At 38.5% G+C, this 12,973-nt stretch overlaps 3 protein-coding genes and 1 non-coding gene across 4 annotated transcripts; 3 read left to right on the top strand and 1 right to left on the bottom strand.

The window, feature by feature from the left end:
* Positions 1-5: 5 nt before the first annotated feature.
* Positions 6-386, top strand: LOC145938752 (uncharacterized). Its single transcript, XM_083042502.1, has one exon. It carries the CDS (start codon positions 6-8, stop codon positions 384-386), a length of 381 nt encoding a protein of 126 aa, XP_082898628.1.
* Positions 387-430: 44 nt separating this feature from the next.
* On the top strand, positions 431-2,152 carry LOC145938751 (uncharacterized). The gene has a single exon (XM_083042501.1). The coding sequence runs from the start codon at positions 431-433 to the stop codon at positions 2,150-2,152; it is 1,722 nt and encodes a 573-aa protein (XP_082898627.1).
* A 759-nt stretch (positions 2,153-2,911) lies between these two features.
* Positions 2,912-5,474, top strand: LOC145938906 (uncharacterized). The gene is made up of 4 exons (XM_083042790.1): positions 2,912-3,166; positions 3,501-3,771; positions 4,652-4,942; positions 5,389-5,474. The coding sequence occupies exons 1-4, from the start codon at positions 3,013-3,015 to the stop codon at positions 5,450-5,452; spliced, it is 780 nt and encodes a 259-aa protein (XP_082898916.1). The 5' UTR covers positions 2,912-3,012; the 3' UTR covers positions 5,453-5,474.
* On the bottom strand, positions 4,147-4,219 carry Trnaa-ugc (transfer RNA alanine (anticodon UGC)). Its single transcript has one exon. It is a non-coding gene; the product is annotated as a tRNA-Ala (tRNA).
* Positions 5,475-12,973: the final 7,499 nt, after the last annotated feature.

The raw sequence follows: 12,973 nt of genomic DNA, 5'->3' as shown, positions 1-12,973 counted from the left end.
TATACATGGACGACGTCCTTACCGGAGCGGACGACGTGGTGACAGGTCACCAATTGGCAGAGCAGATGTCAGCGCTTTGCATGACGGGCGGCTTCCCTCTGCGAAAGTGGGCCGCAAACCATGAAGCGCTCCTGAAGGACGTTCCTCTCGAGCACCGTTTGCAGAACACCATCGGCGCTCAGATGCCGTCGATCGAGCATTCCGTCCTTGGGCTGCGCTGGAATCCGACGAGCGACGACTTTGCGCTCGCTATCCAACGGGCTCCACACATCACGCCCACGAAGAGGTCGATCCTTTCGCAAACGGCGCGTCTCTTCGACCCGCTGGGTTGGTTGGCTCCCATCATAATACGAGTCAAACTTTTGGTGCAAACTGCGTGGATCTAGCATCTCGACTGGGACGCTCCGCTAGCCGAGAAGGAAGCCGCCGCATGGACCCAACTGGCGGAGGAGCTGCCGCTGCTGGAAAGGATCCGACAGCCGCGCTGGTTTGGCTGCGAAAACCACAGGGGCACTCTGCAGCTCCATGGGTTCGCAGACGCCTCGGAGCTCGCCTATGCCGCCGTCATCTACTTGCGGGCCGGCGACGACGTCCCTGTCATCAACCTGGTCGCCGCTCGAAGGTCGCGCCGCTGAAGCGAGTCTCGCTCCCTCGCTTGGAGCTCTGCGCCGCAGCCCTGCTGGCCAAACTGGCCGAGCACTATCGTAGCCTCCTGGATCTGCCACCTTCGGCGGTACACCTGTGGTCAGACTCCACGGTCACGCTCAGCTGGGTGCGCGGCCATCCTGCAAGGTGGAGTACATACGTGGCAAACCGAGTCAGTGAGATTCAGAGAATTAACCCAAACGCCACCTGGCGCCACGTACCTGGTCGGGAGAATCCAGCCGACTGCGCTTCCCGGGGAGTTTCGCCGAGTGAACTACTGGATCATCCGCTGTGGTGGCATGGTCCGTGTTACCTCCGGGAGCCTCAAACGACCTGGCCGACGGATCTTAGGCTCATCGACGATGAGGACCTGCCGGAGCGACGTCTGCCTCGATGCCTCGCGGCCGCCCAGGAACGTGAACCTGACGAATTCTTGCGATTCTCGAGCCTTCGCCGCCTGCTTCGCGTCTCGGCGTGGCTATGGCGTTGGCGAAAACATCGGCTATGCGCCGCAAACCAAGAAGCCGCACCAGTGCCCTTTGCTGCTGAAGAGCTGGAGGCGGCCCTCGCTCGCTGGATCCGAGTGGTCCAACGTATGGCTTTCCATTCGGAGCTGGTGGACCTACGTGCAGGAAGACCGCTGCCGGGTCGCAGCCCACTTCGCAAATTGAACCCGATGACGGACGCTGAGGGCATTCTGCGGGTTGGAGGACGCCTGAAACACTCGCTCCTCGACGAGGATCAACGTCACCCTATGCTATTACCTTCGGAGTCTCACCTGACTTACCTGGTGAAAGACGCCTGTCACCGACGTACGCTGCACGGAGGGGTCCAATCCACCTTGGCGAACGTCCGGCAGCGCTTTTGGATCCCGAGGGGCCGTCAGTTGGTGCGTCATCACATCCACCGATGTCCTCCATGCGTGCGATGGCGGGCGGCGACCATGCAGCCTATGATGGGGAACCTGCCGAGGGAGCGTGTCACCCCGAGCCGGCCATTCCAGTTCACCGGCGTGGACTTTGCTGGACCTGTCTGGCTTCGAACCTCGAGAGCCCGCGGACACAAGGCCTACAAAGGTTTCCTCGTAGTATTCGTTTGTTTCAGCTCCCGCGCTGTGCACTTGGAGGTCGCCAGCGATTACTCCGCCGACGCCTTCCTGGCAGCATTCCGTAGGTTCGTGTCGCGCCGCGGACTGTGCACTATCGTGCACAGTGACTGCGGCACGAACTTCGTAGGCGCAGACAGGCAGCTACGGGAGCTCTTCAGGGCAGCCGGCCGCGAGGCTCTCACAATCATCGGGCGCCTCGCCGACGAGGGAATCCAGTGGTCCTTTAACCCACCTTCAGCACCCCACTTTGGCGGCCTTTGGGAAGCGGCCGTGAAAAGCGTGAAGCACCACCTGTGCCGGACAATCGGCGAATCAAAGCTCACCTTCGAGGAGCTCACTACGCTCCTTGCCGAGGTCGAAGCTTGCCTTAATTCAAGGCCGCTCCAGGCCTTGAATTAAGGCAAGCTTCGACCTCGGCAAGTCCGACGATCCCGAGGACCTCGGCGTCCTCACCCCGGGGCACTTCCTGGTGGGTGGCCCCCTGCTCCCCATCCCGGAACCGTCATTGGTGGATGTGGGCCCCAACCGACTGAGCCGATGGCGTCTACTGCAGCAGATGCGCGACCACCTGTGGCAGCGTTGGGCCAGGGAGTATCTCCAGGCACTGACCCCTCGGCCAAAGTGGTGGGTCAACCGCGGAGCCATCCATGAGGGACAGCTCTGCCTGGTGAAAGGGGAGAGCACGCCGCCGTGCCGCTGGCCGCTCGCTCGAATTACTCGGCTGCACACCGGAGACGATGGCCGCGTCCGCGTTGTTAAGGTCCGGACCTCCGTCGGTGAACTGACGCGCCCGGTCGTCAAGATCGTGCCACTTCCGCCGATGACCTCCGCGGATACGAAGCCGTCGATATAGAGCACGTGCTCCGCGTCTCCTCCGCGCCGATCGTGCCTTCCGCGTGTGCATAGAACTGTAAATAAAAATGTACATAGTTCCTGTTCCGTCAAATTAAATTGGCGATATTACTATCGTTTTACGCGTACTTACATGTCCTCTGTCAAAGTCTCCATCTCCGAACAATTCTCACTTCTCGCGGCGCGTTGCACATGGAGCTCCTCATGATATAAATACAAGGGTATGCTCTTCCGATGGACGAATTTAGGACATTCTTGCGCAGCAGCCTGCCTACGTCACATTCGTACAGCCTCGGCTACGTTCGGATCACTTCGGCCCGATAAAATATGGCTGTTGCAGGCATACAAACGCGTGGTTGTTGACGTTGTTGTTGCTTTTTACATTGTGTGTGCTGTGCGCTGTGACAATGAGTGCTTGTGCAGTGAAAGGTTGCAACAATTCTTACCGAAAAGGAATAACAATAGAAGGAAAGCCAGTGAAATATTTTAGGTTTCCCAAAGATGACGCAATTGCTGCAAAGTGGCGTGAAGTGTGCAAAAATGAAGTAAATACGACTTATGGTAAGAGTCAGTTATTTCATATTAACGTATTAGAAAAAATTAATAAGTCACAATCAGTTACAATCTCTTATAATAATTTAATCTGCAGTATAAAATAAAAGGTGTTAAACGTGTACGCGATAGTTAACTTTATTAGCCCAAGGCGAACTCCAACCGAGAAATTATTTTTTTTGGCGAATTTCACAAACAAATTTCGTATTATTTAATCCGATTCTTAAACCTTATCGAGAACATAGAGTCATAGTTCATGTTTTGAAGTCGAATCTAAATTTATATTAGAAGTCAAAATGTCAATAAATTGATGTGAATGTAACATACAGTTTATTTTGTTTAGGGAGGATATGTTCTAAACACTTTGATACATTGTGCTACGACAAGCCTGCACAGCAGATTACTTTGCAATATTCTCCTTTAAGAGGACGAAAGCTAAGATTGGATGCAATCCCCACATTGCATTTATTTGAGGAATCGCATGTGGTTCAAGAATTTGATGCATGTGTCGAAGATGCACCTAAGATGACTGCTAAATCCCAACCCGCAGCATTGGATAGCATTGCAGGAGATGCAATAATAACAACAGCTACTGTAGATTATCCTACGATAGTGTAAGTTCAAATTGTATTCTTTATTTCATTATTTTTTATTAAAAATAAATCAAGTCAAAATTTATAAAAAAGAAATCAAATATATATTTAAATTTTATGATATTTTATTTATATTTAGATGATTAATTTTTATATACTTTATGTATTTATATATTTTATATACAAATATAATAAATAACTAGGCAAACAAGAGTCAACGCGCGGATGGATTTTGCCTATGATAAGAAATTAAATTTAAGTTTTGTGCACAAAGCACATTACTTGGTATTTCACCAAGTATTAAAATAAATTAATTGGTCTTAATTTTGAGATTTATTTAATAAAAATTCCTCTGTACCCTCCTAAAGATATAGGCGAGAAAAATATCGAGGCGAGAGTCTAAGTCGGGAATCGAACCCGAGACCTTTCGTTTGCAGAACGAATGCTCTTCCAACTGAGCTACTTAGTCTCATATCTCGATACCTCGATATTTTTTCTCGTCTATATCCTCAGGGGGGGTGCAGGGAGGTTTTTATTAAATAAATGTCAAAATTAAGATCAATTAATTAATGTTAATACTTGGTGAAATACTAAAAAGTAATGTGCTTTGTGCACAAAAATTAAATTTAATTTCTTAGCATACGTAAAATTCATCCGCGCGTTGGCTTTATTTGTTTAATTATTTATATTTGTATACAAAATATATAAATATATAAAGTATATAAAAATTAATCATCTAAATATAAATTAAATCTTATTTGCCTAGTTATTTATTATATTTGTATTTATATACCGAGAGCCTTTAATTTTTATACTTATTATACTTTATATATTTTTGTATATTTTAACGCAATCGATATATCATATAGTGATTTATATTTATTTCATGATATACTTTCAGAAAAAATCTACAACTGGAGTTGGCGAAAACGAAGGAGGCGCTTATGCAGTCCGAGAAAAGGGTAGAAAATCAGATGAAAGAAAAAGTTCATGAAAATATGTACAGAATACTGAAGCAAGTATTTACGCCAGGGCAGATTAAAATGCTGCTCAATCCACAGAAGAAACGTGTCGTCTGGTCTTCCGAAGATATTGCAAGTGCGATATCACTAAGAAGCATTAGCCCGAAGGCTTATCGGTATTTGCGAAACGTTATAAAAATACCGCTCCCTGGTCTGTCAACGATCCGAAGGTGGGCAAGTCAAATAAAAATAAATGTGGGTGTGTTAACTCCTATATTACATTGCATGGAATTCAAGGGTAGGGGCATGCAAAAGTTTGAAAAATTAGTGGTCCTAACATTTGACGAAATTTATTTAAATAATAAAATAGCTATAGAAAAAGAGACACAACAAGTGGTAGGGCCACACAAAACTTGTCAGTGTGTTATGGTTAGAAGTTTATTTTCTAATTGGAAACAACCCGTCTATTATTGTTATGATACAGCGATGACCAAAGAGACTGTCTTTAATATTATAGCATGTCTTTATAACATAGAATATACAGTTGTTGCTGTAGTAAGCGACATGGGTCCGGGTAATATGGCTTTGTGGGCTGAATTAGAAATCGGGATTGCACCTAAAAACTCTTTTTTCCAGCATCCTTGTAACGCTGATTTAAGAGTTTATGTGTTTGCAGATGCACCGCATTTGTTGAAACTGCTAAGGAATCACTTCCTCGATCAAGGATTCAACATAGATGATCGTCTAATAGATAAGAAATGTATCGAAAAAGTATTAGCGATAAATGTTAAAGATTTAAAAGTCGCATTTACGATATCGCAATATCACTTAGATGTCAAAGGATCCGAGCGACAAAAAGTCCTTCCTGCTGCCCAATTATTGTCAAATAAGACAGCTTGTGCGATTGAATGGTGTGGGCAGAAACATTATTTAGAAAATACAAATTGGAAAGAAACATCTAATTTTATAAAATTATGCAATAATTGGTTTGATGTTTTTAATTCTTCGAATATGTATGGTAAACACGAAGGTAAAAATGCGTATGGCATTGATTTACAAAAACAAAATACGATTTTGTACGAAATGACGGATCTCATGCACAAAATAAAAATCGGAAAGCATAAAAAATTACTATTATTCCAAAAAGGAATTATTGTTAGTAATAATTCATTAGAACAATTGTTCATATATTTAAAAGAAAAGTATTCCGATGAAAATTTTGTCATGAAATACGTTATCACGAGGCGTCTGAATCAGGACTTACTTGAACATTTTTTTTCCTTTATTCGGGCTACTGGATGTGCATACGATCACCCCACGGCATTAGATTTTAAGTATAGGCTTAAAAGATATATTTTAGGAAGACACTCGTCTAATCTTTTTTGTAGAACTTCTAATGTAACAATAAGTGAATCAGATGTGTCTTATTTCATGTCTCCACTAAGTACCAAAGAATCTTTGGTACTACGTACTGAAAGTTCTTCGGTACTAAATGGAGACACGAAACAAGATACATTTGACGAGCAAGTCTTAAGCAATATGTTGGCTCCATATATTGTTCAAGAAGAGCCATCACATTTTGCTGAAGAATTGTTTGCAAATTATGTCGATGATGAAAATGATGATCCTCCTCTATGCGATTTAAGTTCGTTTAACATGTCTGTTGAACAAGAACAACTTTTAACATCGTTAGATGAGTTGGATGTCATTGACACCATAGAAGATGAAGGTTTAAAATATCTCGCTGGCTACGTAGCCTATAGATTTAAACATAAATATCCTAATTTAGGTACAAAAACGTGCTTCTTGCCAGTTAATGTAGCCAGTCTAAATAATGATGTGGACTGGCTACAGTTTATTTCACGTGACAATTGTATATATCCATGTAAAGAACTGTTAGAAACTGCGCGCGTTATGAATATAGAATTCATTAAATTCCACGGTTCGTTACTTTCTAAAGATAAATTTATTTTTAATACATTGGCGGCAACAATAACAACTTTAATACATCCTATTAAAATCCCTAAAGAGGTAATATTATGTTTAGTAAGAAGTCGAACGTACATTCGTGTACGTGAAATAAATCGTACGATTTCAATACAAAATAGAAGTAGACAGAAAAAAAAATTGTCAAAATTTATTAATAATAAAATTAAATAAAAAGATATTATATACATGTAATTATACATACATAAATGTAAACAATAGTTTTCCTTTCCATTCATAAATCCTCAATTTTTCAAGTAAAGTACTAAAATTTTATTTATTTCCATTTCAGCTAATTTTTACTTTATTTCACTTCATGTGTTTTGCAAAAAATATACATACATAAACAATAAAACTGCTACATTAATGCTACTGAAAAATAGTACAATTAATTTATTAACAATTCATTTTTAATTAATAATTTCAATGTATCCAATATTGTTTATAATGTATTCCGAGATTAATTTTAGTTTAGCTAATTTATAAACTGATGTGGCACTTTTTATTTATCACTCTTGTGAGCCTTTCGTTTATTCCATAATTACATTGTTTATTGTTCATTTAATTATTTATTATATATTTTATTTTACTGATTGTCCCAAGTGGCGATGGATCTTACCCATCGTATGTATGCAGGTAATGAGCTGCCAATTATTAAATATCGATAAGAAGAGAGAGAAGATTACTCATTATTAAAACTGTGCAAAATTTTGTTAATAAAATTGAAATAAAATTATTTTTCATCTTTCTCTACGTGTACTTGGCAAGCTAAGCATAAGCGCTTCGAATTTGACGCCTAATGATGACGTAGTCAGGCTGCAATTCTCATTGGTTAGCTGGCGTTACCATGCGCAAGAGCATACCCTTGTATTTATATCATGGAGCTCCTAACCGCAATCTGTCAACGCGCGATTGCCCACGACGCACGCACCCCCATCGGCGATTGTGTCAACGCGTCGATCAAACAGGGCTGATAATCGATTCGAGTCGATAAAGTCGATCGTCGTGCGTATCTCGACGAGGCGGGCAGGATGTTGAGAAGAGAGAGAGAGAGAGAGAGAGAGAGAGAGAGAGAGAGAGAGAGAGGGGAAGAGAAAGGGGAAGAGAAAGGGAATGCGTGTGCAATAAACTCCGGTTTGCGGGTACCGAAACTAAGGGGGCAATAATTGCGCTTTTCTCGCTTTCGTATTTTGCGCGGCTTCGCGCGGCGCCGCCGGTGCGCCAATCGCCACCGCGCGCCGTAGCGCGCTTTCCCGCGCTCGAAATACCGTCGCTGTTAAAATCGTCGTTAAACACAAACAAACGATGATAACAAACGGTTTTGTCCTCCGACTCTCCAGAGGATTCCATATCGCCACGTAACGAAATCAAAAGTTCGTTGATTTCGTATCGGAACCTTCTCGAAGGTCGGCGGGATAAAGCCGTTTGCCCGTCGAACAAACACTCTCTTGTCTTCAGGCCTTCTGTGCGGATCGATAACGAGCGTTCTCTAAAAAGTACTTTGTACCGCGCTTTTTCACGGGCAATACTCTTGTTCTCGTTGTTGCACTTCTTGCAACTGCGCTCCGCGTCGGCGCGACCTTAGTTCGTCGCGCAAAAACTCTGTAAATTACATTCTGTAAATATAGTGCTGTTTATTTTGTGTAAAATCAAGTCTTCGATTTTTTTGTGTCGTCAGTCTGTGTGCATACCTGACTTTATCGTGTGCGCGCGTTACCGCTGTGACTACTCTTTAAAGATTCCGAACAATTGGTTTGATCTTGAATAGTCATTTGAAGATCACATAAAATCACCTTTAATTTTTTAAATAGAAACTCCAATTTTTCAATGCATATTCTTGTAGTTTATCTCAAGAACGTTCCAAAACACTATAATAAAGTATTTTTTCATTATAAGTACTTCTTGAATTATGAGACTTAAAGTTTACAGTATTTTGATATAAAATACAAAATATCTTGTCAAACATTCAATTTTCGATAATCTTACCTTAATATTTTTATGCATAGAATAATGAGACCAATCAATTGGCCTAAAGAAAACATAGTTGATTAAAAAAAAATATGTTATAAATTATATACTTTTTTTAAAAATCTATTATGTGTTCTTTTTTTACAAGATTATCGAAAACTGAATGTTTTACAAGATATTTTATATTTTATGTTAAAATACTATAAACTTTAAGTCTTATAACTCAAAAAATACTTAATGAAAAAATACTTTATTATAATGTTTTGCAAAGTTCTCGAAATAAACTACAAGATTATGTAATAAAAAATAAAGAGTTTCACTTAAGAAATTGAAGATGACCTTCGCGTAACCTTGACAACACTCTTCAAGATCATATTAATATTATGTCACTTACAACTTTTGTATGAAACATTTTTCAATAAAATTATTGATTTGCGAGATATAGCATATAAACTGTATACATATATATATATATATATATATATATATATATATTATTCTCATTACTTTCTGGACACACTACGTATGTATATACATAAGTACATAAATATATACAATATATGTATAAATAAAATATAATTATAATTATATCCAACTTTCTTTTTACGTGGTGAATATATTCTGCATAAAAAATCACGTTATTTCGAAAATCACGTAAAAAATGAATGAAAAAATTTTTTTTCTATATAGTTCATTATCATACGATATGCATTAACTGTATTGAAATCTTACTTAAGCCAATTGCATCACAAAAAACTTTATAATGTAATATACATACATGTTAATATAACAATGGATTATATTTTACTTTTTTAAAATCTGTTAATAATATATAAAAATTTTTAATAAAATAATATATACAAGATGTTTTGATAAAGATGAGAGATGATGAGCTATCTCTCATGAATATGTATATAATAAGAAAAAATAAATATAATTCCATAAATTCTTATTTTTTTCTAAAATTTATTTTTATTAATATACTTATCTTTAAAATTAAACTTTAAAAAATAAAATAAACGTATTTATATATGTATATCGACGAAACTGGCAAATTGATCATTATTAACTTATTGTCATACAGACTCTGTATGATAATAAGCTAATAAAGATCAATTTGCCAGTTTCGTCGATATATATGTATAAATACGTTTATTTAATTTCTCCACTGGCGACATAAAATTACTCTTAAATTTTTAAAAAATAAAATTTTTATAATTTCATAAATCTATTTCATTTTATTAAATTTTAATATAATCAATGCTATTTTGTATTATTTCATATTAAAAAATGCATCATAAAAAAATCTAAAGAACTTATGAGATTATTTTTCTATTCTATATGATTAACCTTTATCGAAACATCTTGTATATGATTAATCAAACAAAATTTTATTTTATTATACAATTTATTCGTCTATATAGTTTATTTAAGATATTCATTTTAATATAATAATATGAGGGGATATATATCTCTAATTAAAAAAAATTTTCATTAATTCCTTATTAAGGGGATGCTGGAGTGACGGCCGAACTCCGACGGGTTAGCGCCCTCATCTAAGCGGAATTAAAATTGTCGGTAATTACCGACAATTTTAATTTCGCTATTATCGACAATAATATACAGGGTGTCCGGTAATAGTCGCATCAACCGTCGTGTGCAGATTCCTGGGATCATTTGGAGACGATTTTTCCTCAGCGAATATGTCGAGGGAGGTCATTATTTTTTGCATGTTTTCAATTTTTGCCATCATGTATCTTTGTAACTAAGCCTTAAATTAAAATTCTATTAAAGTAAACTCTACCTAAAATTAACTGAAGAATGTGAATTTATTATTATTTTATTTCCACAAGGCTTAGTTTGCGAAAAACCCTTTATTTTCAATCGCTTATAACTCGAAAATTATTGGTGTCTCGACATTTTTGCTGAGGAAAAATCGTCTCCAAATGATCCCAGGAATCTGCACACGACGGTTGATGCGACTATTACCGGACACCCTGTATATGTATAATAGATTTACATGCATGTTATAAAAAGTATTTCGAATTGTGTTCAACATATATTAAAATCAAAAAACATTTTATATTTTTACTGTTATATCGTTACGCACGCGTTTAATTTATCCAAGCGTATCAATGACAGTAAAACATATACATGTATAAATGTGTGTCTTATCTTTATCACATAGTTTGAACACAATTTAAATATTGTTTATATATATATTGCTTATATATTGACATGCAATTCTTATATATATATAGGAAGAATAGAGATGTAAGAATATGTACCGGATGTTTAAAATAAGTGTTACCAATTTTTATCTCTAAAAATATTTGTAGAAAAAAATGTTTCAAATAAAAGTTTTAGTATCTCAACGGGGGCATAGTTGATGTCATAGAAATGTTTGTAAAAGGCAATTTTCAAGCTTATTTTGGTCAATTTGATTATTTTATATAGAATTATTCTAAGCGTTTATGTAAATAGATTTTTTGTATTCTGCATAAAAAATATTCTGCATAAAAAATATAAGGAAAAGTAGCCAATAATTGAACAGTTTACGAGATATTTCACATAATCTAACATATTTTTGATATAAAATACAAAATATTTCGTAAAATATTTAGTTTTCAATAATCTTACTTTTATGTATAGAATAATTAGACGAATCAATTGGTATAAACAAACACATTGTTGTTTTTACGAAAAAATATATAGCTGCATGTTGCAAATTGTATATTTTTTCTTAAAAATAACTATGCGGATGAAGACGAAAAAATCTTTGAAAAAGAAGAAGAAACGAATACTGCCTGTGGCGAAGTGTGGTGGTATCTTGCCAATTTTACCATTGTTGGGAGTTCTCGGTTCGTTGGCCGGTGGAGCAGCGGGAGTCGCAAAGGCTGTGAATGATAGCAAGGCTGCGCAATGTCAGCTTGAAGAAATGCAACGTCATAATCGCGCTATGGAAGGTCGTGGAGTTTATCTCGCTCCATACAAGCATGGACAGGGATTCTCAACTAAGAAAAAAAAAGTCAAAAAAAAATCGCTAAAAATGCCTGTGGGTGTAACAACTAATGTACAATTGCAACAACTGGCAAGACGTATGCGTATACCATTCTTTAGAGGTGTTTTCATGCGCAATAATTTACCGATAAGCGGTATACGACAAAATGAAAGCGGTATTGTAAATTTGGATGACGTTGATGGTTCCGGTACCCATTGGGTGGCATATGTAAAGAGAGGAAATCGAGCAATATATTTCGATAGTTTTGGCAATCTTCAACCACCCAAAGAATTGGTGCAATATTTAAATGTTACGAAAATAGAATACAATCACACATCCTATCAAAATTATAATCAGAATAATTGTGGACAATTGTGTTTACGATTTCTTCAAACGACTGATATAAAGCCTGTCAATCCATCATCACGATTCAGTTTGACAACATGTCGCTAACACTAACGTTGACTGGCAAAAGTAGCGTTCTCGCTGTAAGCTACTTTCCAGCTATAGATTTATCGAATGGCGATTATGAGCTCGGTTTAACAGATTTTGAAACTTATCATACGATACCGAATGTAAATTCTAAGAATAATAAATTTTACTTTGATAACGATGACAAAGAAATTACGATACCCGAAGGATCATACGAAATACAAGCTATAGATGAGTATCTGAGACGTGCAATTTCACAATATCCTTCCAATAAAGAGCAGAATGAAGATGCAATAGCGCTTCGCGCCAATCATAATACTCTAAAGAGCGAAATCAAATGCATCTATAGAATAAATTTTAGTAACCAGACAGCATTGGATCGCTGTTGGGATTCTCGTCGAATCGTATATTGCAACCTCACAAATGGTATGATTCGGATTTACCTATAAATATTATTAGCGTGAATATTATCCGTATAGAATGTAGCGTCACCACTGGTGCGTACAGTAATGACAAGCGCGTACACACGATACATGAATTTTCACCGAGCGTGCCGCCAGGATATAAGATATCGGAAACGCCTGCACAGATCATTTATCTCCCGATCGTCGTACGGAACATTACTGATCTAACGATACGCATTGTTGATCAAGAAGGACGATTGTTGGATTTTCGAGGAGAGGAAGTTACTGTAAGATTGCACGTACGGCGTCGACAAAATTAGCGTGTGATGCTCGTGCTAAATGATACGGAGCACGTGAGAGACAATAATTTTACGAGGGACAATACTTTTGCGAGAGCAGCTGCGGCGGCGGTAGTGAGCGACAATAATCAGAGATCTCGTTACACTAAAAAGAAACTCAGCGCATTGAAT

This window comes from Prenolepis imparis, unplaced genomic scaffold (genome assembly GCF_030444845.1).
Source record: "Prenolepis imparis isolate NDT839.2.m4 unplaced genomic scaffold, iyPreImpa1.0 SCAF_7, whole genome shotgun sequence".
NCBI classification, from domain to species: Eukaryota; Metazoa; Arthropoda; class Insecta; order Hymenoptera; family Formicidae; genus Prenolepis; species Prenolepis imparis.
Note: the sequence above shows the minus strand (reverse complement) of the source record. Positions and strands in the feature narration are given on the sequence as shown.

Bases quoted from the DNA above. Each gene is read 5' to 3' on its own strand.
- LOC145938752 (XM_083042502.1), top strand. From the start codon at position 6: ATGGACGACGTCCTTACCGGAGCGGACGACGTGGTGACAGGTCACCAA.
- LOC145938751 (XM_083042501.1), top strand. From the start codon at position 431: ATGGACCCAACTGGCGGAGGAGCTGCCGCTGCTGGAAAGGATCCGACA.
- LOC145938906 (XM_083042790.1), top strand. From the start codon at position 3,013: ATGAGTGCTTGTGCAGTGAAAGGTTGCAACAATTCTTACCGAAAAGGA. The intron at 3,772-4,651 runs GTAAGTTCAAAT...ATATACTTTCAG, and splicing joins GTAGATTATCCTACGATAGT to AAAAAATCTACAACTGGAGT. The intron at 4,943-5,388 runs GTGGGCAAGTCA...ATGTGTTTGCAG, and splicing joins GGTCTGTCAACGATCCGAAG to ATGCACCGCATTTGTTGAAA.